Source organism: Myripristis murdjan, chromosome 22 (genome assembly GCF_902150065.1).
Source record: "Myripristis murdjan chromosome 22, fMyrMur1.1, whole genome shotgun sequence".
NCBI lineage: Eukaryota > Metazoa > Chordata > Actinopteri > Holocentriformes > Holocentridae > Myripristis > Myripristis murdjan.
Genome location: NC_044001.1, coordinates 17,261,149 through 17,286,568, shown reverse-complemented (window position 1 = coordinate 17,286,568; position 25,420 = coordinate 17,261,149). Strand labels below are relative to the sequence as shown.

At 42.3% G+C, this 25,420-nt stretch overlaps 1 protein-coding gene across 1 annotated transcript; it reads left to right on the top strand.

The window, feature by feature from the left end:
* Positions 1 to 643: 643 nt before the first annotated feature.
* Positions 644 to 24,899, top strand: zfyve28 (zinc finger, FYVE domain containing 28). The gene is made up of 14 exons (XM_030044950.1): positions 644 to 988; positions 14,633 to 14,773; positions 17,195 to 17,332; positions 17,579 to 17,781; positions 17,958 to 18,047; positions 18,231 to 18,320; positions 18,418 to 18,519; positions 18,620 to 20,164; positions 20,547 to 20,642; positions 21,562 to 21,725; positions 21,813 to 21,929; positions 22,498 to 22,599; positions 22,751 to 22,854; positions 23,042 to 24,899. The coding sequence occupies exons 1-14, from the start codon at positions 953 to 955 to the stop codon at positions 23,171 to 23,173; spliced, it is 3,060 nt and encodes a 1,019-aa protein (XP_029900810.1). The 5' UTR covers positions 644 to 952; the 3' UTR covers positions 23,174 to 24,899.
* Positions 24,900 to 25,420: the final 521 nt, after the last annotated feature.

Here is a 25,420-nt window from a genome sequence, read left to right as displayed (position 1 = left end):
TTAATCCACTTGATATAATGCAACCTCCTGATCCTTTGTTGCTTGCCACAACAATGTTTATTACGTAGCACGAGGTGACGTGTGTCCAAGCCTTGCGCTGCCTTCATGTCTATCGGAATTATGGGTATTTTGAATTGAGCACACATGACAACCCAGCAGGGTGGGAAACACGTCTGGGAAAGCCGCCTGTTTTTTTTAGGGCATTCAATGTGAAATTTAATGACTAGGGACCATGGAGGTCGTTTAAACATAGTTGTTTGCCATTTTATGTACTAATCGGTATTGCTTTGCGTTTGTATTTTGAGCTTTTATCTAATATTTAGCTGCCACATGTGTTCTCAAATAAATCAATCGAATTATTAATTTAATGTAAGGTCTGGATGCCTGACGCGCATTTTTTCCTCTCCACTTCGCCATTACAGTGTAAAGCAGCTGTTTGTCATGTACTTAAAAAAGCAGCCATTCTATTACTTGTGTTGCAATACTGAATTAGTTTTTTAAGCCAAAAGCGCTGGATTGCACTACAATAGCATTCACCAAGTTACTATGTTAGGAAGGGGGCATGAAAGCAGCATTTTCCTGGGAAAGTGGGAGGTGAATGTTGTCAACGTGACTGTCATCAAGTCGAGGGGCAGAGAACAGCACGGCCGTCGCTGCTCTGCCTGTCTATATCGCTGGGACTTGGAAAGTGGCCGGACGGGGGAGACAGCAAGCCTTGGGGATTCAGAAAAAGATGGAAATAAATCGCTGTTTAAAATAGTTGACTCGTACACGTTTATACACCGCGCTTCATCCTCTGCCACACCGCGTTTTGTGTTCAGTAACATTTTTTTTTTCTTTTTCAGAAGCAGGCGCTGCTAGCTAGCTTAGCGCCCTATCGCTGTTACTATATCAGACACAGGTAGAAGAGGAGGGGTTGGTGACAAAGGAAGGTGGCGAGGTAACGTTAACGATGAATCGCTTTCGAAAGTGGCTGTACAAGCCCAAGGTAAGTTATCTTGAATTACCCTGTCTGTGCCAACGCAGCAGTCAGTCATTTTTCTGTGTAACTGACGAACAAAACAGCTTAGCTAGCAAAACAACGGTCAGTGTAGCCTGCTAGCCCGACGACTGCATACACTACCACACATCTGCTAACGCTAGCTCCGCTCCTGATGTGCCACTGTATTCACCAACAGCTGCTCCTTTGTTATTGCTGCTGCTTTCATTAAACTCTAGCCTTGGATAACAACTTGCCAGCCTGCCATTGTGTATTGATTTAGTCACTGCGGACTCTTGATATGTCATTGTCATTAATTTTAAATGATGTTACTGTTGGAAGTTATTGAATTAATAACTATCGCCACCTCATTCTCACGGAATGGTATGCATTTCAGGACACTTCTGGGCTACAAGCCATGGGACAATTTTAAATATTTTTCTTTGGATTATTACTTAAATTTCTTTGAAATCAAGTTTTTAATGATGATATTTAAAATGATTTCAAATGGAAAAGTAACTGTATGAAATAGTCCTTTTTTTGTTTTACTAGAGTTTGATATATGTTTGTTGGTGTAGACGTCATTATATATTGAATGGTACTTATAACAGGCTAAAACATGGTGAATCAGCTACATTCTCACTGTGTGCCTTTCTGGCTCAGATTACAGTGCCGAATCTGTGTATGTGCTTTGTGGAAAGAAGGTGGATTTGTAAGCAGCTGTACTTTTTAAGAGTGATCAAATAATGGATTGCGTCTGATTCCTTAAATTAAGCATAGTGTGGGGAGACTTGCCTGACACAGCACAGAAAAAAAATTATTGAAGGCTTGGTCGCCTTTTCAAATGAACAGTTTTCCATATGCCAGCAGCAGCACTTTGTAGGGTCAGTGAATGTGAGGTTTTCTCCATGAAGTGAAGTGTTGTTAACCTAGTTTAAGGTGGAAAAACTGTGGGTATTGACTACTTTCTTCTACACCCTGTGCTCACACATTGCTTCATAATGCCAGAGCAGCTTTTTTGTGGACAGTGGGTTGCTGATAATATCATTTATGTGCACTGTGTTATCACGGCATTGAGAGCTTCTGTAGAGTGAAAATAGGCACAGATTTTGTTAAATGCCCCAGGTAGATTGACAGAATCCCACCTGGCCTACTGTCAGAGAGGAATTCTGAGCAATTGTAGTTTCTACCTTAGCCATCTCCTTGTTTCCATTATTAGTCTGCTGTTATGGAAAGTTGGATATTCATAATGAAGGTTTATGCCACAGGCAAAAAAAAAAAATCCATTGAAAAGTCCATTGAAAAAGGATGGATTTGGTTCCACTAAGCCCTGGGCAGTGTGGACAAAATCAAATATCACAATACTTTTGACTGAATACCTCATTATTGATATTGTGGTATTACTAAAGGGATGAGTATTGGTGCTTTTACAAAATATTTTATTTGTGATTTTTGATAAACAATAATCAGTAATGTGGATTTGATGACAAAGCAGGTATATAATAGAGGTATATAATAGAACATCTAGAGCTTTCTATTAAGTTCAGAGGACTGTATCCTGCATTTACCTGCATTTAAAACAAGGACAAGACAACACTTGTGCTAGATCACAATATTACAATATCCAAAATCTTGGATGATATCTCGTCTAGTCGATATAATATTGTTATATTGGTAGGCCCTATAGTTCCTCTCAGCTCTTGCATTTCACTGTATTGATCTAATGTGGTCATTTCAGTGAAGATCGGTGTGTTGTGCCTCTGACGACAAATGGCTGTTATTACTGACTATTGCAAATTTGCATTTTAATATAATAGAATTTTTAAAAATCTAGTTATTCAGCTCTGTTGCACCTGATTAATCATTTTGACTTTTGACAAAAAACTGAAATTACAGCACTGCCTTGTGAATCTCGAGGATGAATTTTTCTCATAGAGGCAAACACTACTGCAAGCAAACTCCTCAATAGGTTGTTTGCTTTTGTGCTCTGCAGAACTCCTGCTTTGCTCAACAAGTTGCACATCAGAGCTGTAAATTGTAAATTTATTTGTCCAGTTGAGCTGATAAACCTCTCTCACCAGGAACTGAAGACACTTGCAATATCAGATGTTTCACCCAGGAGGCAATGTCAGTAATCTGAGGTTTTTGGAGCAGTAATGTCAGACAGGGCTAAAACGAAATACCTGTGATTATAGATAATCCCCGTACTCTTTACCACACACACATACCTGCGTCATTTCTCTTTTCACTGTTTAACCAACAGTGTTTTTGCTGTTACAGTATTTTTGTGCTCCATTGTTAGAGTTTGGTCTAAGTGTTGGGGTTCACCAGGGTATTGTCACGTTCATGAATGACTACTGCCTTTGCAAACGCTGAGCCATTACATTAGTACATTTTTCTGCTAAATCATTGCCTTGGTAAGAGTTAACAGAATTACACATAAGCCTGTTTTTTAAATGAACAATACTGCCAAAAAGGACTGTTGAGAAAAGTAACAGCAGCTTTAGCAATTATCCCAATCAGTATGAATAGAGCACAACAATAAAAGAAGCTTCAGATCATTTTATGTCCTGCAATAGAACAGCAGCTAAACTAGCAAGTGCATTCCTTTTTGCTTAGAGGAAACAGTATTTCTGTGTTAATTAAAATCTGTGGCCAGCCCATGGAGTATTCTGGCATTTATTGTTGAACCCTGCGTAGCATTGTCATTTTGCATCAACACTAAGTTGTTTATTATTGAACTATGTTCTCCTGGAGATAGAAAAGCATTGAATCAGCATGTTCCCTTGACTGAAGCAAAGCTATTGATATTTCCAGAGCTGCTCTTTACCTCCCCAGATAAGTCCCACTGAGGAGGATTTTCTTTTGCCCCTGCTACAAAATCCTTTCCCGGAGCTCTGTAGAATATTGCGCAAAAATTGCGAGGGACATATTGTACCTATCAATTTTGTCTGACTCTGTTATCAAAATGCCAACTTTGGGAAAAGGCTACATCATTCTATATAAGACTGGGCTGTCTTGGTCTGCTTGAAAGCTTTAACGTGTTAGGCAAAAGTTGGAATAGTTAACCTCGCCCAGATTCGGGATATACCACTGAAAGTTGAGATTTCTAACATTCTTGTACTCCTTTAAACTGGTTGAGCTGGTTTTTGTGTGAATATTAAACCTATCCCTCTCAGAGCAGCTACAAAGCGCTGCCCATAGTCACTCTAGGCTTTTTTTTTTGACTGCTTATTACCCAGCCTTTGACTCGACATAGTGCAGGGCAAGGTTTTGGTATGAAAGAAATGAGATAAGCTTCAGCAGTGAGGGCTGGAAGAGAGTGAAAGAAGGGGAGAAGTGTTCATGAAAACCTGCCTCATCGCACATCGCTGTGGGCACAGACAAAGATGAACCCTGGCTCAAGTTTCCAAGCAGCCAAAATGGCTACTGTCTCCTCGCCTCTCATTCATCAGAGGGAGACTTGCAGAGTGAGTGATGGAGAGAGATGTCAGGAGGCTAAACCTGTACATTTCCCCTGTAGCCTTTGCTTCTTTCTCGGTGTTATTCCATCAGGCATTCAGGAACTGACCTTCAGCTCCACACCACCTCATCTGTCAGTATGACGGCCCACAGCTAGCACCAGGCCGGATGCACTTGCTTCCATCTGCTGGATGCTGCCGATTTGCCATCCATTCCCCCTCTCCCCATCAGACAAGCATATTAGAACGCACTCTGGACAAACCATCCTCTCTCTCTGCCGGGCACCCACACAGCCTCCTTGTTTAGTGGGTGGGTAGCTTATACCTTCTGGGCTTCTCCATATCTAAATGTCAAACATATCAATGTGTAATTATGTCACTGGAAAGCAACTGTATGAACATATGTAGCCTAATTTGTGATTACCTTGATAAGGTCATGCAGCATTATAATTCAGCGATTCTTGATTACATTTCTTAGTTTAAAAAAAAAAAAAAAAAAAAAAAAACAGGTTAAGAAATTTAACCAGATTCTTTAATTAAACAAATCCAGAAATGTTCATTTAAAATGTACCCACACCCAAAATGTACCCATAAGTATTAAAGATATAATAATTTCCAGCATCCAAAAACATATTTTAAAGATTAGAGAGATAAACGCTATAATGGATCTTTTTCAGTGGCTGGAGAAGATCAGGTCAATTCATGTAAAAGTTAATGTGATGGAGGTCGCAGGTTTAGCCAGTCAGTTGGTTGCTGTTCAAAGGATTTTGTGAACCATCAAATGAATACTTTGAAACTGTTAAAACTGGGGTAAACAAGGTTTTAAGTGTAGTATAGTGTTCTTACATCAGACTCTAAGTCCAAATTTACAAAATAATACCATGGTCAAGCCATTTCATAAAATTTCATATTGCTTGCTAGATGCCTCTGGCATCTGCTTAAAATGCATAAGTTTATGTTTTTCCATCAGAAAGAGATGGTATTGACCTGTAGTGGTTGTGACAGCATTAATGTCATTATAATAAATGATTGAAAAATATTGCTTCCTAATTTTATTACATTTTTAAAATAGCTTGTGGCGACATTTTCAGCAAACACATAACTGCACAAATATTAAATTCACTACATTTAGGTCTTTTGGTCTTAAAAATCTGTGAATTATGGTTATGGACACCGACCTGATTGTGTAGACTCAGGTGGTGTTGAGAAGACATTATTCACCACACCTTTTACTGTGGTGAATAAATGTCATTTATCATTAGCTTGGTGTGTTTGCAAATATTACTAACATGCAAGTGGACGACATGAGAGTAGCAAAGCAATTAGGGGCTTGTCTTCCCAGAGTGGGTTCTGCACAGTTGGCATAGAGTTGAGGAAAGAGGGAACAGTAAACTGCTGAGCAGTGGCCAGCATGGCTGCATATTTAGCCTGGTTTCTGGAGCTCTTTATGGATGTCTCCATTCTGCTTACCCAACAGCCATGCGGTAATTGATTTGGTGTCAGCTGCCTGGATTTAGAGAGCTGACCCTTGGTGCAGATCTAGACAGGCCTGGCAATTGAAGGCCTTTCTAAATTCATTGCAGGATTGGGAATCAGAGCCCACTGTCCTAGGTGTGGGGAAGCGATGATTGAAGGAATGTAGCTGTGGAGGGAGTGTGGGATTTAAAGGAATCACAGAGAATGAGGTAGTCTTGATAATGACAGTCAAGTTGCACTGATTATCTGCACCTCGTGTCTTATTGATGATAATTGCTAGGCTCCATATTTTATGATCACACGCTTTTTAAATTGCTCTGTTCATTGTCAATGGTGATGAGCACAAAGTACATACTAAAGGTGCCCTTTATCTGGAGTATATGAATCTGACTACAGTCAAAGAGGCTGTATGAACCACACAGCTCCATGCTCCTGCTCTGGGCTCTGTCTCCCCAGCAGGGGAGGAAGGGAGGGGAACGAGGAGAGGAGGAGAACAGTAGGCCTGTATTTTTGGGATTAGTTTTTGGCATTGGTTACAGTTGGCAGGAGATAAGATGAAAAGATGCCTCTCTTTAGCAGCTTGCATACACTAGTGTTTGTTCTCGCTGAATTCATAGTGAAAGGACACAGCGCACTGGTGAGCTCCTCAAGTTGGCTTTGCCAAACTGCAATATATTTGCTTAACTTGGCAAGTATAAAAAAATTATGTTTGTAAGATGATACCATGCTCTCACTTTGTAATTACAATGGTAAAAATACACAATTGCATAACCAAAGACGGTCTTCATACCAAGTACCTCCAGGCAAATGAAAGCATTATTACCTCTTTGAAAGCCATACTAACTGATTATGTTATTGATTTAGCTGTTTTGTAGTCAGTTTGAGATATTAACTATATGATTTTTTTGTTCTGTAAAACTGCCAGCAGTTGCAGTGATCTTTGTGTATAAATACCTCTACAGACAGTGGACACCATGGTAGAGAGCACCAAAATCAGCTGTACTAGATAGGGGAAAGGGTTCACAAGAAATGAATGTCTGTGTGTTTGTGTGCACACACGTGCATTGGTGCAGTCTCAGATTTTGTCTGTCATTATGTGTGATCTGGGATAGTCATTGACACAACAATGACCCTGTATGTGGACAGAATAAGCTGACGGTGAGCTGTGAGTCATGGACATCCACAGCAGTAAGGATGGGTTATGGTGCAAAAACCGCAGGTGGACCATTACAGTACACAGATGTGTTTGTTCAATTTTCATTTGGTTTAGTAAAATTCTAAATGCAGTCTATTTTTCTGCCATTTTTAGATGCTGATATTGTAAAATTATAGGGTACATGCATCTTCACTTCATTTACTCCATGGCATGAACGAGAAGGTTATGCTGCTGATTTGTGTAAGGTAAAATTTCCCTCTCATCTTCTGCCACCTATGAACCAGCACCCAGCTATGGATTGTACAACAGGATTAGCTCTTGCATAATAGCTTCTCAGCAGCCACACGTCCTGAAGGAAAGAGGGATGTCCCCACTTGCCCCACACCCATCAGGAACCCTGGACTTGCTTGCAGCCACCTCAGTGACACCCTCTGTGCCCCTGTGTTGCCTCAACCTGTTCTGCGAGAGCATGTGCTACCCACATGAACACTAAAATGCCAGATTAGGATAGTCCTCAGACAAGAGACAGACACTTACTTAGATTATGATGTCAGCAGTCCAGATAGGAAGAACACTCTGAATACTCTGATAATGGTCTGAGTAAAGTCTACCAGGATCCATACAAGTTAGCTCATAGGAATAAAATCTATCTTCAGAAATATTTCTAACAGGTCTACTCCGTGATCATTTTCATTAACTGTTTTCCATTATGCTCTAGCTATGCAGGCAATTTGAGAGATTCCCATGAAACATGACAAACACTGTTTAGGGAGAATTGGAGTATCATGCTTGAAATACCACTGTGAATACCTAGACAAGAAAAATGCTTCCAACACAGGGCTAAGTGAAGCAGTTCCTGATGGAGGCTGAACATGAAAAGAATGACTCTGCACAACTGAAACTACCTCAGCGTAGCACTGCATGCAAAGAAGGATTATACATTTTCTTCTGCTACATTTGATATGAATCGACCAAGGAGGTGTCTTAGGGCTAATCCTCTAAATAATGGTTGAGGAAGTTTTGATGTTTGTTGCTGCTTGGCTCTTGCCAGGGTGTTTTTGCTGATTCTTGAATAATAAATAAGGCGTTGATCTTCGTACAGCTGCTCGTTTTGCCAGTAACTGACGGACGGAAGCACAGTGGATCCCCCCCACTGCCCCACCCCACAATATTTGCTTCTGTTCTGTGAGTGAGGTATCCTTGGAAAGCAGCCAGGAGGCAGCAAATTGAGCCTGGAATAGAATATGGAGGGCAGAGGCATGGTTTCTCATAAGTCCCTTAAGTGGGCTCAGTGAACGCGCACCAGTGCTATGGAAGTTCATGAAGCATTAGACAGTCATCCTCCCCCATCCGCGCAGTCCGAATGGAAATGAAGCCCAGAATCAGTAGCTCAAGGAGAGTGCTGGCTGAGACGATGGAGATGAATAAGTTGATTACACTGGCAGGCAAGCCGACACACTTTGAATGACATTAGCACGCCTCAATAAGAGTCAAAATGTCACTCCCTGTTATTCATTTTTTGTGGGAAAAAAACGGCAAGCTGTTTCACTGAGTCATTGTCAAATGATTGTGATTGAGAGGGTTTAAGAGTAATTGACACTCTAGGTGAAGTTATGGGAGCTTAATGGTCTGAAATTACAGGCTTTTCACCACAAACGGGTAAGGTTTTTGAGTCATGTCAAAGAGAGGGCATCAGGGACAACTGACAGGAGTAGTGGTTACAGAAGAGTGGCAGGCCACAGGGGGACAGGTGCTGAATCTGCTGACTCATATTATCACTTATGCAAGCTAGGCGTTGTCATTGGCCATGATTGCAAGTTCAGGAGTCAAATCATCCCCAGATGTTAAGGCACTTAAATCTCATAAAACAATTTTTGGATCCCTGATGAAACGTTTGGCTGAAAGGTGCTGTTCTCAGCTTCTTGCTTTGATAATTAAAAGACTAAAAATTTAATTTCAAGGTGCCTTGTATTAATCTCTTTTTCAGTTTCACATCAGAGAGGTTTAGTTGAATTCTTTTGGGAGGTCTATATTTTTCTGAGTTGCTTTTTTTGTAAGAACACATCCCACTAACCAGGGACTGAGCACTCACGTAGTAGATGTCCAGTCCAAGTTCTCTTCATTACTTCACTCTGTGCCTACCCAGTTATGTAAGGAGATGAAGACAGCAACTTTGTTTCAGCAGTGACAGGTTGCCTTTTTTTCTTTTTAGAACTGAATCCTTATTTGACTCCCATCCCTTTGGAGATGTAGCCTAATATCACCGCTGACTCACAGTCTGTGTAACAAAGAAAACATTACCAATAGAGGCTTTAGATTTGCATCTCAAATACAGGACTAGTCTGCATTTCATGACTTGTATGGCTTCATCTCTGAGATGCAGCTGTCCTAATTGTCGCTCAGTTCACCAGTGGGGTTTAACTGCTGAATTTAATTAGTCATTACGCTGGCTTCCTCAGACTTGTTCTGAGACATCATCAGTTGTCATGCTGGTGTCAGAAATGCCATGGATCCTTGAGCGACAGCACCCTTGTTCTTATGGGTGAGAATTATGAAGTTTCCATATTCAGGGATAGGATAGATAGCTACCTTGAAATATTCGGGGATCTGTTTGTCAGGGTTTACTTCATCCTTTTACACTTTATTCCTTGATGTGATTGTTTTTTTTTTTTCATGTCAAATCAAGTAGCTTTATTGTCAATAAAACAATGAATCATCTCCCTGAGCGCACTAGTGCCAAAAAAGGAGATTAGGATAAATAATAATAATAATTAGAAGAATCATAAAAGCCCACATTTTACACACGCAATTAACCGCTCCAGTGCAAACATGGGTCAAAGTTCAGGGTTCTTGTCCAGGGTTGTGTAGGGGGAGGTTGGTGAGAGACGGGACGGCCGTGGTGAGGGTTGGTGGGGAGTCTGGTTTAGCAGCCTGACTGCATTGGGGAGGGGAGGGGCATGTATATGAGGCAGCTAGTCCAGACTGTAGGTAGATTGGCATGTCCATAACATCGCCTTCTGTTGACTTCTTCCCCATGATGCAACGCTGCAGGAATGTTCCCTGTTGCATGTGGAATGCAGCAGCAGGAGGCTATAGGGTGGCTTCAGTCTCAATGGTTTCTTTTCTTCCTCAGTCAGCGTTGGCCTATATGCTACAGAAAACTCTGTAGGAATGCCACCAGTCTGTGGGCCGTGTTGTGGAAAAGGTCTTTCACTGTGGTCCGCTCTGGTTTCCTGTTTGGACATGACATTTGTATCATAAGACTCGCTTGTACTTGTGCAGTCATACGATGTCCAGTCAAATCTGCCTCCTGACTGAATTTGGCATGTCATCACCTTGAGTCCTCCCTTCACACAGAGATTCAATTTAGATTTGAAGATGTTTGAATGTTTCTTCCCTTTTCATGAGTTTGTTTGCTTCCATGCATGTAACTCAGAGGGTTCCTTCCACAGAAACCTTTGTCTTCACTTCCCATTGCACAGTCAGAATAACTCATCTTGCAATTTCCCTCCGTTACAGTAATGCTGCACGTCATTATCATTTATGACTAATTCTTCTCAAACCTAATTTAGACTTACAAGGAATACTGACTGATGCTTGTGTTATTTCTAGGCTTAGGTTTTTACTGACATTTTTCCCATTGCATGGTTTGGTTTGTATTGCAGTTTTTGGGTCACCATTTCAGTTTCGGCTCGGTTTGTTTTGTATATAAGTGAGAGAACAAAACACTACCATTTCCAATGTGCTCTGTATTTTGTCTTACTTGCAAAAGTAACTTTTTTCATTCAGAGATTTGGGCTAACAATATGAAATCAGCAATTATTCTTTCAAAGGCAAAAGTCTACTTAGACTATTTAAAACATAAAAAGAGTTCCAGTCTATTCATTAATTCATCAGCTGAGTGTATAGTTAGATGGCTCTCACACAGTGGATGTGTTTGCAGCGCTGCACTTTGTAGGGTGCATTGAACAGTTTTGCACTGTATTGAATGGTTGAATGTGGCTTTTTTTTTTTTTTTTTTTTTGGTTTGCTTTTACACCCCTAGTAGGCATACTTTCAATTCATCAAAACATGAGGACGCCATGATTTTGGACCTAGTACATTGTCTGAATTTACACACATCATGGCTACATAATTTAATTAGAAGTGGTTTTGACAGTTTGACTTTTTTAATATTTCGGGTTTTTTAAATGACCTCCAAGAGGTTGAAAATATTTTTCCTCACACAATAATACCAAATACATACGCCAAGTATCCCAGCTGTAGTTTATATCGCTGTATTTTCTCCATGCTGTTTGTTTCATTATTGATGAGACTGAGAGAGTGAGGGAACAGCACCGTGTATCATATTCAGAGAGAAGAGAGCCCACGGGGAAAGCATCACGCAACAGGGAGCAGAGCGAACTTCAGGGAAAAGGCCTTATGTGAGCTTGCCTTTAGTTTGTTCAGTAAATAGCACTATTCAGCTTGACTTCATGAAGCTCTTTCCAGGTGACACATGGCAAATAAGGCTGTTTGCCAGTGTGGTTATCCTTTTCATTCTGCACAGTCATGCTGTCCTTTTTCAGGCTTAGCTCCTGCACTGTCATCGGGTGTCTTGTGGTCTGTGATGATGCATGTTGGCATGCGGTCGACATTTTCAAAACCGTTAACCTTTCAATCAACTTAATCCCGCAACAGTATGTGCATGCGTGTGTGTGTGTGTGTGTGTGTGTGTGTGTGTGTCTGTGAGACTCAGCTTCATTCCTGGACCAGTTCCAGTACATGTTGCATGAATGAGTGTCGCTTTATTTGATATTTATATCATGATATATGGACAGCTTTAATTGCAGTTATTATTTTGGTGGACAGAAGCGGTGGGAGGACTTTCATTGTATTTATTTTTTCTTTTTCTCCACTCAGCTGCACTGTGCTCTTCTCCTTTCTGTGTGGAGCATGGTGTGAGATAATGACACAAATCCTTAACCCGGGCCAGGCTCTCTAATTACACTTGCTCTTCCAGGGAGCTTTTACACATTATTAACCATATGCTAACTCCCATTGTTGGGATCAGTACGTTTTTTTTTTTTTTTTTTCGCTGTTTGCTTCCCCATCCTTTAGTTAACCATTCAAGTACATTTGAATGTGTTCACGCACACTATCATTCTTGTGTTTTCTTGTGCAACACAGCAAGACCTTGGCAAAAAGGAGAGCAATTTGTTATTGAGCTGGCCTATACAGTGCCCTACTTGCCTGGTTTTATTTTCTACCTTAAGATCATCAGTATGTTGCTGTTTTATGCTCCCTTTGTAGCACGACACAGGGATTCCATACTAGCCGAAGGTATCAAAATGTATCACATTCACCATAGAATAACAAGTGAGCTTCTTCTTTTTGGGTGCTCGGGGCAGGATTCACATGATTGGACTGAGGGAAAGTGTGCTGACTTAAAAAACTCCACTTGTTAACGCTAAAGTGCTGTAGTAGCTCTGTGCTGCTGTTGTAACTAAGAGAATCACTGAAGAGAATATTCAATTTGTGGGTTGACTTAACCCCTACAGTTAGAAAATCACCAAGCTTTGTCCTGGTATGTGAATGTCTGCAGGCTGCATTGAGGACCCTGTCCATACTGACTTCTACCACGCCACCTGCTGTACAAACACACACTATATTTCCTTTGTACAGGTTCTATGCTCTCTATGCATGCTGTAATTACCATAAATAGTGCACTATTATATTGATATTGTGATATGAGACTAGATATCCTCTGGGATTTCGAGTACTGTAATATTGTGATATGGCGTACGTGTTGTCTTTTCCTGGTTCTAAAGTCTGCATTACAATAAAGGAAAACACTTTTTCTGAACTTATTAGGCTGTTCTATTAATTGCCTCTACCTGTTTGGTCATCATATCCGCATGACTAATGATTGTTTATCAAAAATCTCTTTTGTGTAAATATCTCACGATGCATCAAAAGTCATCTCTTCAGTATTGACACAATATGATTATTGAGGTATTCAGTCAAAGATGTACTGATGTTTTGATTTTATCAATATTGTCCAGCCATCATATGCATTGCAAAAGGAGTAATGAACAAACACACACACACAGCCTAGCAACTGCTAACTACAATTATCATCATTATTATTGTTGTTGTCAATTGTTACCTAATAGCAGTCAAATACCAGATCAGATATTTACAGTGTTATTTTTGACTTGCTGTTGTCCTTAACTGATGATAACAACTCTAACAGCTAAAAGTGCACACTGGGGACTGGGTCTTTGTTCATATCGCTCACAGTGCAGTAAGAAGTGAGAGCCTGTCTCTCTCATTCCCTGATAATAAAATGAATCCCTGGCCTCCTTCGAACTCTAAGTTAGCCTGGTGTGCCCTCTGTCTGTGTTGTGTCACATGTTCAGTGATATTTTCAAATATCTGGTCATCCTCTACTCTCTGTTTAGGGTCAAATAGAAGTCTAGTTTGCTTTGAGATCTGCTCTCTTTTTGTTGTGAGATGTTTGGGCCAGATGGGTGGAGGGTTGCTGACATATGCAGCGAGCAGAGGAGACTTGTGTATCTGTGTTCAGCTCTTGGTACTGCAGGGCTGTGTAATGTTAGACGTGAGGTTCACTGGATGTTCATAATACTTACTGATGGCTTGGTTTTGAATTTTGATAATGAATGGATATTGGCTGAGTTTTGCCCCACATGCATTAATGACTGTGTTCCTTTGGACTTTTGGTGTATTTTTGAACAGCCCTGGATACGGGGCTTTTAATATTTTTTTTTTTTTTTTTTTTTTTTTTTTTAAACTTAGGTTTCAACTGCCTAATGAATCCCACACTTGACTATAATGGAGCTGAGTGTTTTACAAAGTTGTAATCCAGGAACAAAAGAATATCAAGTGGATTTTTTTTTTTTTTTGATTATGTAAAAAGCCATATTTTTACCACATCGTTTAATTCATTCACAGTTTTGCCAAAATTTGATTAGGAAACCCCCAAAAGTCCCCCAGAAACATTTATAGAGCTTGATGATAATTCTACACTGACAGTATTTCTAGTAGTGAGAAATGAAGCATATCTTGTATCCCAAGATATTATGAAATGCCACAAGCTAAGGATCAGTAAATGACCAAAGCACAGTCTCACTTACCCATTGACACGCACACACACACTCACGCACATGGAAGAGGCAGAACATTAAACATTTGGCAATAGAAGTTTTACACATAACCCCAGGCCAAAAACCATTAAAATACACTGAAGTATTTATTGTAGCATTTATTTGTGAGCAGACATCCAGGCAGAAAAATGATGCAATGTCTGATACACTTTAGTGGCTATTGAGTGATTTGTATAACTACATTGTTAATTTTGCGACTGTTGTGGTAATTTTGGATATTGTTGATTTTGTCCCACTTTATCATTATTTTATTTTCAGTATGGTTTCAATGTAGTAATCTGCTGTTGTTGTTGGGTTTTGAAAATGTATGTTTTGCACACAGCTTAAGTAATGTTGTTTCTGATACAAAGCTGTGCTAATGAAGTAACTGAGCTGTGTCTGTCTCCCTGTGCAGAGGACGGACCCCCAGCTCCTCGCCCAGTTCTACTATGCTGATGAAGAGCTGAACCAGGTGGCCACAGAGCTGGACAGCCTTGACGGCAGGAAGGACCCCCAGAGGTGCACCCTGCTAGTCAACCAGTTCCGCTCCTGTCAGGTCAGCAGGATGAAACAAAAACACCATCATTTTTTGTATTACATGCTTTTCATATTTTGAATTGCAGATTGAATTGTGCATTGAACGATGCACACAAATAGTTCCTTATGGTCAAATGAAGCAACTAAAACTGGAGTAGATGGTTATATTTTACTCCAACAGAGTGAGATGTTAATGTAGCCTATTTGTTCTCAGATTTGTTTTGCTGTCACATGCATTGTCACTTGGAGAAACTTTTTTTTTTTTTTTTTTAATTACTTTGTTGGACTTGGAGACAGGAAATAGCCACGAGCCATATCACCCTGTCCTGTAGATAGGTGTGGTGATATGGCTAGCGCCTCACCAAACATTTTCCCTGGCCAGGCTCTTGTATCAAGCAGTTTTACTGATAAAGTGAGATAAGGAGGCTTTGTTTGGAAGCAGGCAGTGGACATTGTCGTCTTGCTGTGATAACACTGCACTGTGTTATGTAGGTTAGTGGTAAATGGTTACAAGAGTGGCTTATTTAGGAGGAGGCACTTTAGAGCTACAGCTTTGATTGAGGTAATTGGGTTGAGATCAAACTCTTGTTTTTTGAGAAATACGTCCCTGTTTTAATCCTCTGAATATTAATCAGCTGGAACTTGGGCCAAAACATTAAGGGTAATACCCAATTTACTCTGCAGCAAACATCTTGTGCTTTCAGCTATTGAATGAATCACTGACTAGAGTAAAGCTCTAAAGACTGAGTGTGAGTACTTGTTGTTCGTGGTGGCAATGTTTGTTGTTGCAGGGGTTTTTTTGTGGTTAGGGGTAAGAGGAGCTGAAGGGATGTTGCTGTGAATGAGTGATGGCTGCCACGCCACATCACGCTGCGAGAGTGGGAGGTGGTGGAGGGAGGTCATCAGCTGGCCCAGTGCGCCTTAGCCTCCCCCCACTGTTTCGGCACATGGGAGAGACACTTAATAAGGTCATCGCTTGATCCCCGACTGTTTTCTATCTCCTACCCTCCATCATCCCCTCTTCCAAGCCGTCACTTGTGTTTCTTCACCATTTATTCTCAAGCTGTTTCTTTTTTCCTCCAGTGTCTTCTCCCTCTTTTGCTTTCTTGCACTCCTTTCCTCACTTTCTCTCTGCTGACTTTTCTTATTCACCTCATTATCACCCCAAAATTGGCTACACCGTAAGGTGCTGGATATTTCTGTAGAATTGCAGTGTTCAGACAGACTCCAAGCCTTTAGCTGAGTAGAGCCTTTCCAGCAAATGTGAATGAATGGACGGTCCTGGCTCGGCCGTGTCCGCATCTCAAACTCACACTCCCCACAACTTTCAGTGAAGTGTTTAACAGCAATTTACGGCTATTTGCTTAGATATTTCAGCGTTATGTCAGTCGCCTTTTCAGTCATGTACCTCCTGAATGACTGTGAACATGATTTAAGCAGCACGATACCCCAAAACCCTGAGGCTCCAAGAATAGAAGCAAGTGCTCTCATGCCAAAGTTTTGTACTTGAACCTGCCATTGCTGCTATCAGCTCTTATTCATGGGCCTCTGTGGGGGGGCACTGGCAAGCTGCTCGTATTGTGTTGGCACGGCTGTTCTCACAGTGTGGCCTGCTGGAGCGGGTGACGGAGTGTGTGCTGGAGATGGAAAAAAGATGGAGGGTGAAAGACATACAGTGAAACAAGTAAGAGAGGTTGAAAAAAGAATCAAAGCCTGTCTTTTGTCAGGTGCTGACATAGCAAGTACCACACCAAAGTCAGTACTCAAGGATGATGTGACAGTCGTGAAGGTTATCGCCGGTGTCCCAGCCAGAGGAAACGTGGAGACAGCGGTGGGGGGGAGTGGAGTACTCAGACCAGGCCAAGACACACACACACACACACACACACAGAGCACACAGCCATAAAGGAGTCAGTGGTTAAGCTTTCTCTCTCAAAGCTTTTTAATCTTTCTCCTCGGGGCAAGCAGAGAAAGACGCAGTGCTGTGCCTGACAAGATTACAGCGCGCAGTGCAGCCGCAGCTGAGTGAAAGGCTCATTGTAAGTCATTGTTATGGCTGTTGTACATGCCAGCGGCACATAAGCTCTTGATTAGCTCTTGCTGTGCGTGACACTGCGTTTGCACCGCTGGAATTATGGGTCTTAGTTTAGTGTTTTTATTGAGGGAGAATGGAGCTGTGAGGGCCATAATGGCCCCATGTACTTGTCTAATTGTTTTCAGTCACTTCCCAATCAATAGTCTTCAAGACGCTGCAGTACAAAGGTGACAGATTTTCCAGCATGGACAGATCAAAATAAACGTTGAGGAAATTCCTTTCCAGGAACACCCTCACTTATCCATCAGCCTGTTTAGTCACCGACTCACTAGAATTCATCTGAGCTTTATAATTTCAACTAGTTTATTCAGTTTTGTTTTCTGTCACTCTCCTCCATATCTGCAGGACAATGTGTTGAATATTATCAATCAGATCATGGATGAATGTATCCCCAATGACCGAGCCAACAGAGACTTCTGTGTCAAGTTCCCTGAGGAAATTCGTCATGACAACTTGGCAGGGCAGCTGTGGTTTGGGGCTGAGGTAGTGTATTCCCTCCAGCACCAATCCGTAGAAAACAACCTTGCACAAGTCACACACGCGTGCAGATGCACACTTGCATTCACAAAAACACATGCACACTCCAAAAGTGCTTGATTTCGTTTTTAAAATCTCAACCTTGCTTAATCATACCAATTTGTGTCATTTTAAACATCATTTTGCCAATTCAACTCACTTCAACTCTTATACACAGCAAGATATGATTATTATGTGTGTGTTCTTGTGCAGTGTTTGGCTGCTGGCTCTATCATCATGAACAGGGAGATAGAGAGCATGGCCATGAGGCCTCTGGCCAAGGACCTGACACGCAGCCTGGAGGAGGTACGCAACATCACCAGAGACCAGGCCCTTAGAGACCTGAACCTGTACACTGACCGCATGAGGGACGCGTTGCGTCACTTTGACAGCCTTTTTGCTGAGTTTGAGCTCAGGTACGTAAGGACAACACATGTTGGCACATTGACCTCACATTAAATTTGGTTTAAGTGTATTTCAGTCCACATTTATCATCCTTTCTTTAGGCTTTTTGGTATAGGATTTTTAAAAACCTTTGACATTTCTGTCAGTATTACTACAGTCCACTTCATCTCCCTTCTTCCATTGCCAGTTATGTGTCAGCCATGGTGCCTGTGAAGTCTCCCAAAGAATACTACGTCCAGCAGGAGGTGATTGTGCTCTTCTGTGAGACTGTGGAGAGGTGAGTTTACAGAGGGACAAACAGTGTAGAAAAACAGCAGAGGGGATAAGCCCATGGAGTGCTGCTGGTTTGATTTGACTGAAGGAGGGAATTTTCCATAATCTAAATCTGTGTAATACTTAGAAGAAATGTGGTGAAGTTTTTTTTTTTAATAGCTAGTTTTCTGCTGTGCTTTTGTCTTAGGGCCCTGAAGCTGGGCTATCTCACACAAGACATGATCGATGACTATGAACCCGCACTGATGTTTACAATTCCCAGACTAGCCATTGTGTGGTAAGCATTGCCGCTCCCCTCCATTCTTCTACCCACTTCTTTGCCTCTCTTCCCCACCCTCTTGCACTAACAGAATTTAAATATCTTTTTTTTTTAGTGGGTTGGTTGTGTACTCAGAAGGTCCTCTCAATCTAGATCGAAAATCAGAGGACATGTCTGAGCTCTTCCGGCCCTTTCGCACTTTATTAAAGAAAATCAGGTAAGTGGTCATAAGTGGTCCAAAATAACATCACAAAACACAGATACTGTGCAACATACAGGGTGTGTGTCGCTATGTTACAGCAGTGCTTTTTTTTCAGAGATCTGCTGCAGACACTGACTGAAGAGGAGTTGTTGACGCTGGAGAGAAACCTCTGCATCTCTCAGGACGGGGAGTTGTCCTCGGGCCAGGGACTAGCCACGAGCACTATACCAGCACCAGTCCCAGAACAGCAGTCTTCCTGCAGCCCCGCTGATGACGCACCCAAGGGACAGAATGAGGGGGAACAGGAGCATCTGGCTCTGTTTGTCTCTCCCAGCCAGGATGAGGAGCTGGGAGGAGTGGAAAAGGGCTGGGAGGAGGTGGAAACTGAGAGGGGTGAAGAGGAGCAGGAGCAGGGCCTGCTGTGTGAAGAGGCGGAGGAGGCTGAGCTGGCCTGTTCCATGCAGTATGATGAGGAGGAACTAGAGCAGCTGAACATGATGGTGTACCGTGTAGGAGATGAGATGTCCACTCTGCTGTCACCTCCCAGCCAGGGTCACTCTCCGGCCCACCTGCCCAACAGAGGAGAGGCAGGAGGTTCCAGCGGGGTGTCCAGTAATGAGACCTCTCCCCGTAAACTCCTGGGCTGTCGTGGACAGACAGGTCTGTACGCAGAGGAGGAGGAAAAGGTTTTCTTCATGGAGGACCTGGATGCAGCAGGAGACGGCACCACCAGCATCTCAAGAGAGTCCCGCATGGCCTTGCCCTCCAAAGCCTCACAGCCTGTTTGTCCTGTACAGCGCAGGCTGGCACCGCTGTCAGACTCTGCCAGGAATGGCTGGCACTCTGATGCCCAATCAGAGGAGCCTTGCCCGCAGCCACGCAGTCGGAGCCCGCATTGCCACAGCGCAAAGCGGCCTCCTTGCACCTCTGCCCCCAGCTCTGAACCCCTGCCTTACACCAACGGCTGGGAGGTGGGCTTGGAAGGGACTGCCCCTGAGACGGCTGAGGTCATCGCCCACCGTATGGGTGGGATGAAGCTGTCTGCCACGGTAATCTTCAACCCGCGTTCCCCCAGCCTGACAGAGCTGGCTGTGGACAAGCTGGTTCTGCCTCGGCCCACTTCCTCTGAGGTTGAACCCTGCGGGCCCCTGGTGGCCACTCACTGCCTGCTTAACTCATGTGTCTGCTGCGGAAGCTGTGAAGATGGCCATGATGATGCCATCACCACGGACAACGCTGGGCTAGGGCTCGGCCGCCTCACCCTGGGCTTGGACAAACATTGCAAGCCGCCACCCCCAGCCGCCGTCATCCAGTCCTCTGCTTGCCGTCTGCCCCCCCCAGGTCACGAGCTTCACAGTAAGGGAGAGCCGTCCCAGCTGACACCTCCTTCTTCTCGGTGCTCTGCAGAGCCCCTTGTGGAGGAAGGAAGCTCCCAGCTCTGTGAGAAGTGCCTGTTGGTGGCCCCGGGGCCGAGGCAGCACAGCCAGGACTGTAGCCCCAGTGGAGGGGATGGGCCCTCCCCCTGCAACCATCGGCTGAGGACTGAGAAGAGGCAGCAGGCCAGTAGGAGCCAGGAGAGGGACAGAGGGGTGGACAGGGAGACGCCAGGAAGTAAAGACGCAGAGAAGGACGCCAAAGAGGACAACAGAAAGAGCTTCAGGTGAGCTATCGTTTAACAACTGTTTATGTTTGGCTGGTCTGTCATCTTGTTTTCTTGGGGGACATTTGGCTTTGACGTTGTTTTATGTCACAGTCTTGCATCAACATAAATATCTGGTTTATGTTTTATTTCACCATATTTCATCATTCATGTTCAATTATTTTGTTGCTTTCATCTTTTCATTTTGCACTCCACCTCATTTTGCCTTAATGATAACAATCTACTTTTATTTTTTCCATTGTGTGTGCATTGTTTTATCTATTTATATATACATATATATATGTATATGTGTTCATATATATATATATATGTGTATATATATATATATATATATATATATATAAGTTTTAATTCTTTTGTTCTTTTTGTTGGTTGTTTCTAGATTTCAGAACTCTCCCCTCAGCTCTGTGTCAGGTAGTGACTGTGAAAGTGTGTCAGTCACCACATGTAGTCTGTCAAGCAGTGCATACACTCCCAGGTAACCAATCACTCATGGAAGTATGTATTAGTGTTGTGTGTGTGTGTGTAATCTCTTCCTGCCCAGATTTTAATCATGACAGTAATTTGACTGACTTCTTTATAAGCATAGATAATAAGATCGTTAACATGCTAGTTTTTATGCTATCTCACGTTCACCATCAGTGATTATTGATTGATGTGTCAATCACCCCTTCCCTCATGGGCTACAGTTGATATGAGCCATTTCCCTTTAATAGACTCTATATTTAATAATACAGGTACTGCAGTATCTCTGTGTGCATCTCAGTTGGCGATAATAGCTGATTCCTGCCAGTAAAAATGTTCACTGTCCCATCTGACAGCATACAGTCATCCAGTCGTGTTCCACAAGTCAAAAGTCAGCGACGTTAGTTTGTAGCTGAACCACAATAACAGACACAGTTTGATATCAGGTTGAGGGAGCTCACCAGCAACAAAAGTCTTAAGGGCTGTTTTTCATATGATAGGATCATTTGTACGGGTGTTCATGTTAGGACAGGCATTTTCACTGATTGCTTTCCAGTTCTAGCAAAGTAGCTAGCTGATCCCACTGTGCACATTATGCTGAAAGAGGTCTACAGGAGGCTATGATTTTCCCTTCCTCAAAATTGAACATGGTTAGGTTGTGGGCGAGAGTGATGGAATCAGTCCTACAGCCTGAGTGAAGCCATATTGAGAGGAGCAAAGTAATTTTGATCAGCGGGTGGGGAAATGTCTCGGGAGTGGGTTGCAGAGTTCTTTGTTTCTCAGTCTCTTTCTTTATATTCTGCAGTCTTTATTCTCCAATTAAAGATTGAAATCTTCCATGGTTGGAATATAAATATACTATATAAATGTGCTTTGCCATTGTGTGTGTGAGTGAGAATGTGACATCTCTCCCTCTCATCTCTCCCCTCCAGCCCTGTCAGCAGTCTGACCACCAGCTCTGGGACATCAGAAGACCTGGAACACCAGGAGATCCAGCAAGCCCTGCAGGCTGCCAAGATGGCCGCCAGGAACAAGATCCGATCGCGCTTCCACAGCAGTAGTGACCTCATCCACCGTCTCTTTGTTTGTATATCAGGTAAAAGCCTGTCACTCCTAGTCAGTCTTGTTGCACCTCTCTGTCTCTGTTATGCTTATATCTGTTATGCGTTCTTGTGAAATGCAGGTGTTGCCGACCAGCTGCAGACCAACTATGCTAGTGACCTTCGCAGCATCCTCAAGACGCTTTTTGAAGTCATGGCAACCAAGTGTGAACAGGGGGACAACGAGAAGCAAAAGAAAGGTCGGGTGCATGTCCTACATATTGTTGCTGTTGGGTGAAAATCTCCTATCTCCAGTTATGGCGATTTTCATGTCTTAACTCCAGCTGAAGGACCGCGTGTTCCTTTATAGGATGAAAAAGTTTCAGAATCCCTGGCCCTATGAAACCCTTTAAACTAATTTTGATAATGAATGGTAGTCAAGCCAGGAACAAAGCTGTCTTTCTTAGTTGCTGAAAAGTTAATATTTTGGAGATACAGTGTTTTCAACTGACATGAGTGATATTTTCCCTTAACTGTTATTTTTCTTATGACTTTCATTCAAAATGATTTTGGGTCACAGGAATACTGTCAAGTGCACTGACCATTACACTTTTTTTTTTTTTTTACACCCTTACTATTTGCTTATATTAGTGGTTTACAATTTAAAACTTACTCTACTGTTGCACCCGTCCAATGCTTAAGAAGTAAATCTTTGATTGTAAAGGTAAATCACAAATGTAATTTTGTGATTGTGGTTGCATCTCAGAGATGTCAATATAAATTCTGTCACGTCACACTGCATTGCTTTCTCTCTGTGGTGTCCATCAGGTCCTGGCCTGCGCAGTGCAGGGCTGGAGGACTGTGCTCTCTGTCAGGAGACCATTTCCTCTTCAGAATTGGCAGCCAAGGCCCGGGATGGCCAGTTCGAAGGTCAGCAAGTCCACTGGTTACATACACACACCCACGCAGGGTTCAGTTGAAGTGTCAGCACTTTTCTCCTCCTCCATCCCTCAGCAGCAGACATACTGAGAGTGACAGGTCTGCTTCTCAGTATTAACTGTCTTTTGTTCCCTCCATACAGACCCTCCTGACTGGGTCCCTGACGAAGCCTGTAACTCCTGCATCGCCTGTAAGGCTCCCTTCACCGTCATCCGTAGGAAGCATCACTGTAGGAGCTGCGGAAAGGTACAGGCAATCTCTCCCTGTCTTACCGAAACCGAGTGCCAGAATATCCTCATGACTCAGCTGAATGTGTATCAGTAGATGAAAAAACAAAACCTCCGAAATATTATAGATAGTCACCATTTAGTGTTTTATGTGTTATTCACAGTGTCAAATTTGTGCATGAATGTATTTTGCTGTGTCATTTCAGATCTTCTGCTCTCGCTGCTCCTCCCACTCTGCCCCACTGCCCCGCTACGGCCAGGTGAAGCCGGTCCGGGTGTGCACACACTGCTACATGTTCCATGTCACGCCCTTCTACAGCGACAAGACTGGCATCTGACCCCAGAGAAACACCGAAAGCACAAAATCCGCCTCAGCGTGAGCATATGCAAAGGATAGATCCAAGGCTGTGTGCGAAGTAAAAAAACGAAACTGCTCTCGTAAACCTTAATGGTCGTCCTCGTTGTACCTGCTGAGACAGGCTTGGGAATAAGGCCATGGTGGATGAGAGAGCAGAGAGAGAGGACATGCAGCCACGGTGACTGATGAGACCCTTTTCTGTTGCTTTGGAGATGCTGCTGCCTAAATGGGAACCAAAGGGTCTGATTTCTGTGCCCCACCCCCTCACAAATGATTCACAAATGCCTGTCTGACTACAGAGGCGGAAAAGAGAGAGGGAACAAGCAGGCAATAACGCATTTTGAAATGGCATATTGCAACAGTCCTCTGTAGCAGTTTGCAGCAAAAAAATAAGAAAAAACAGGCCACCTAGTTTGTTTTTTTGTTTTTGGTGTATATGAAAGGCCTTGTGACATATTTTCCTATGCTTTAGCGGGCTTCCCACATTTGTGCCAGAGCTCCCACGGGACTCGGATTACTCAAAAGAATGTAAGTCATGAAAACCATGTAAATAAGGATAATTCTGGCGATAATAGCTACACTACACTGTCATCAGTTAATGGATGCTATATATATGGGAAGTGGAAAGCAATCTTCACCAGGCTAACAATCTCAGCGAAGCAAAAATGAGAAACATACAGCTTTTATATTGAGATTCTTTCATGCTTTTAATGGCAATGAATGTGTAATTCTGTATCACTTAATGAAATGGGGTCTTGATTCTAACAAGATTGACAGATAGGCTCTTAATGATTATGGGCTGTGCCCATCGCTTTTACAATTGCACCTCGGCATGTTTTACTAGTTTTCTCTTGGGACTCCACTGCACACTGAGATGGATTAAAGGGATTTCATTAGTCATCATTGTCAGGTCTTGAAGGCCCCCTAGTGGAGAACTGAACTCTCTTCTTTCAATGCTCTCATATTAGTACCATGATGTGACAGCATGCTTTTAACCAGAGGCCTTCTCAGGTGCCGGCCTACAGACTACAGGCCAAGTTTTACCCATTGGTTTTCACTTCCTCCCTGTACTTATCGTGCAATATTGTGACTACTAATTACAATGGTCCTGCACATTTTAGTAGAGATAAACCTGTGCTATTTAAATTGTAGTTATAGACTATTTCTAAAGAGCAAACCTGTGCTGATTTGTGTTTACACTGAACTTTTATCCATCTTTGTTTGGTTCTGGAGGTACTGTCGGACTGGAACAGATAGGTTGTTCCCAAACTGAATCCATTTGCAGCAGACTTTCTTTCTGCCGTTGACTCTGCTTCCATTGCAATGAACACATTCAGAGTATCTTCCATGCTCACACTGTGTTGTGGTCGGTACATGTGAATGAGCTGAAATCGCCAATCTGCGAATATGGACCTCGTGGCGTCAAGGACATGGTATCACATAAATGTCCGCTCTGCTCTGACTTAAAGCAATCTCTCAGGCATTACATTGTCAAAATCACTCACTACTGTTGGAACACTTTTATTTTCAGCAAATAACATATAAACTCACTTTGAAAAGGTATGTTTTTTTTTTTCTTTTATACAGAACAAAAAGAAATGTATGAAGCTATAACTACTTTTCTCTAAAAAAGAAAAAATGTAAAAAAAAAAAAAAAAAAAAAGCAATCATGCAGTAATTAAAGGGCGGGATATCCTATTATTTCAGAGCTTGGTCTTATTTTGTAAAAAGCCAGTGCATTTCCATGGTAAGAGGTGTGTAAAATATTTAAAAACAGAAATAATGTTATATAGTTTTAAATGCTACGTATATTAAAATAAATTACTTTTTCCTGTTTCAAAAAATGTTGTTTGTTGTCTTGATGCACATCTCCTTATCACGTTCACAACCAAGTGCCATTTAATTTTCCCCTAAATGTGTGATTAGATTTATGTCCTTGATAGGTCAGCCTGTCCTCATGCACTGACAGCTGTCAGCTGTTGCCAAATACAAGAGAGAAGAGTCTGGGCCTTTTCCCTTGACACATAACATCTCTCTGATATACAGCTTCATAGATACTGAATTTGAGGATCCCAGTTTGAAACAGATACTTGAATGTAAATGTGAAGACACAAAATAGTCTATAATATTTTCTGATAGATTCAGCTTTCTGCAGAGCAGGTGCTCACAAAATACTCATTGTTTTGTCTTAAGTTGAGGTGTGTCTTAGTGGACCAAACTTGGTGGA

Excerpts from the sequence above, each read along its gene's own strand:
- zfyve28 (XM_030044950.1), top strand. The coding sequence starts at position 953 with ATGAATCGCTTTCGAAAGTGGCTGTACAAGCCCAAG. Across the intron at positions 18,520-18,619 it reads ACTTTATTAAAGAAAATCAG|AGATCTGCTGCAGACACTGA; the intron begins GTAAGTGGTCAT and ends CTTTTTTTTCAG. Across the intron at positions 20,165-20,546 it reads GACAACAGAAAGAGCTTCAG|ATTTCAGAACTCTCCCCTCA; the intron begins GTGAGCTATCGT and ends GGTTGTTTCTAG.